Here is a 1,005-nt window from a genome sequence, read left to right as displayed (position 1 = left end):
CAGTTGAGCAGCTACGGAAGACGCAGACGGAGCACCTGAAGAAGCAGAACACGGCCATCTTCGCGGACGACGTCACCAGCGGCCGTCTGCGCGACTACGAGCTGGACATTGAGCGACGCTGTCAGGAGCTCAACGTCCTCTTCGGCCGACTGCACTCCATTCTGAAGCACTTTCAGACGCTGAAGGGGCGCTATGCGGCGGCGGCGGCCACTGACGGCGGCGGGGGCGGCGGCGGCAATCGAATGATCTCAGTCATCCTGCGCAACATCTTCCAATTTCAGGTGCAGGAGGTGGTGCAGCTGACGCAGCTCTTCCGCTCCTGCCAGCGCGTCTACCTCGAGCGGATGACCGACGCGACGCGCGTCGATCCGCAGTTTGTCATCACCTTCGATGAGGACCTGCTGAAGGAGGAGCTGCTGCTCGATAGCCACGACTTCGGCAGCAGCGGCAGCAGCAANCTCGATAGCCACGACTTCGGCAGCAGCGGCAGCAGCAACAGCAGCTCCGGCATTCGTCTGATGAGCGACGATTCGGTCTTCTTCGAACAGGGAACAAGCCATCAGCAGCAGCAGCAGCAGCAGCAGCAGCTTCAAAAGCAGGCGCAGCTGCCCATGGACGACCAGCTGGCGCTGGACGCCCAGCACAACGCCCACCTGCGCGAGCGGCAGGCGGAGATGAACGCCATCCTGAAGAGCTTCGCCGAGCTGAACACCCTCTTCCAGGAGGTGAACACGCTGGTGGTGGACCAGGGCTCCGCCCTCGACCGCATCGACTACAACATTGAGCAGGTGGAGCACCGGGTGGAGCTAGGGGCCGTCAGCCTGGAGAAGGCCCACCGGACCATCACGCGAATGCGCAAGTTCAAGGTCATCCTCGGCTCGGGCCTGCTGCTCTTTGTCATTCTGCTCTTTATCATCATGCGATCGTAAAGTGTGATGCACAACAAGGGTTTTGGTAGAAACACATTAGCCTCATTTGATTGACCAATCTGTAGCACACATTTTT

General features: G+C 60.2%; 1 protein-coding gene across 1 annotated transcript; it reads left to right on the top strand.

Moving 5' to 3' along the window:
* Positions 1-242: 242 nt before the first annotated feature.
* LOC108357884 (T-SNARE affecting a late Golgi compartment protein 2-like) lies at positions 243-788 on the top strand (the record flags this gene model as incomplete). Its single annotated transcript, XM_017608954.1, has 1 exon — positions 243-788. A coding segment is annotated over exon 1 (546 nt), but the record flags the coding sequence as incomplete, so codon positions are not given.
* Positions 789-1,005: the final 217 nt, after the last annotated feature.

The sequence above is a fragment of the Rhagoletis zephyria genome, unplaced genomic scaffold (genome assembly GCF_001687245.7).
Source record: "Rhagoletis zephyria isolate East Lansing unplaced genomic scaffold, Rhagoletis_zephyria_1.1 Rzeph_scaffold_86351, whole genome shotgun sequence".
Taxonomy (NCBI): domain Eukaryota; kingdom Metazoa; phylum Arthropoda; class Insecta; order Diptera; family Tephritidae; genus Rhagoletis; species Rhagoletis zephyria.
The sequence above is the reverse complement of the archived record's forward strand: the minus strand, read 5'-3'. Positions and strand labels throughout refer to the sequence as shown.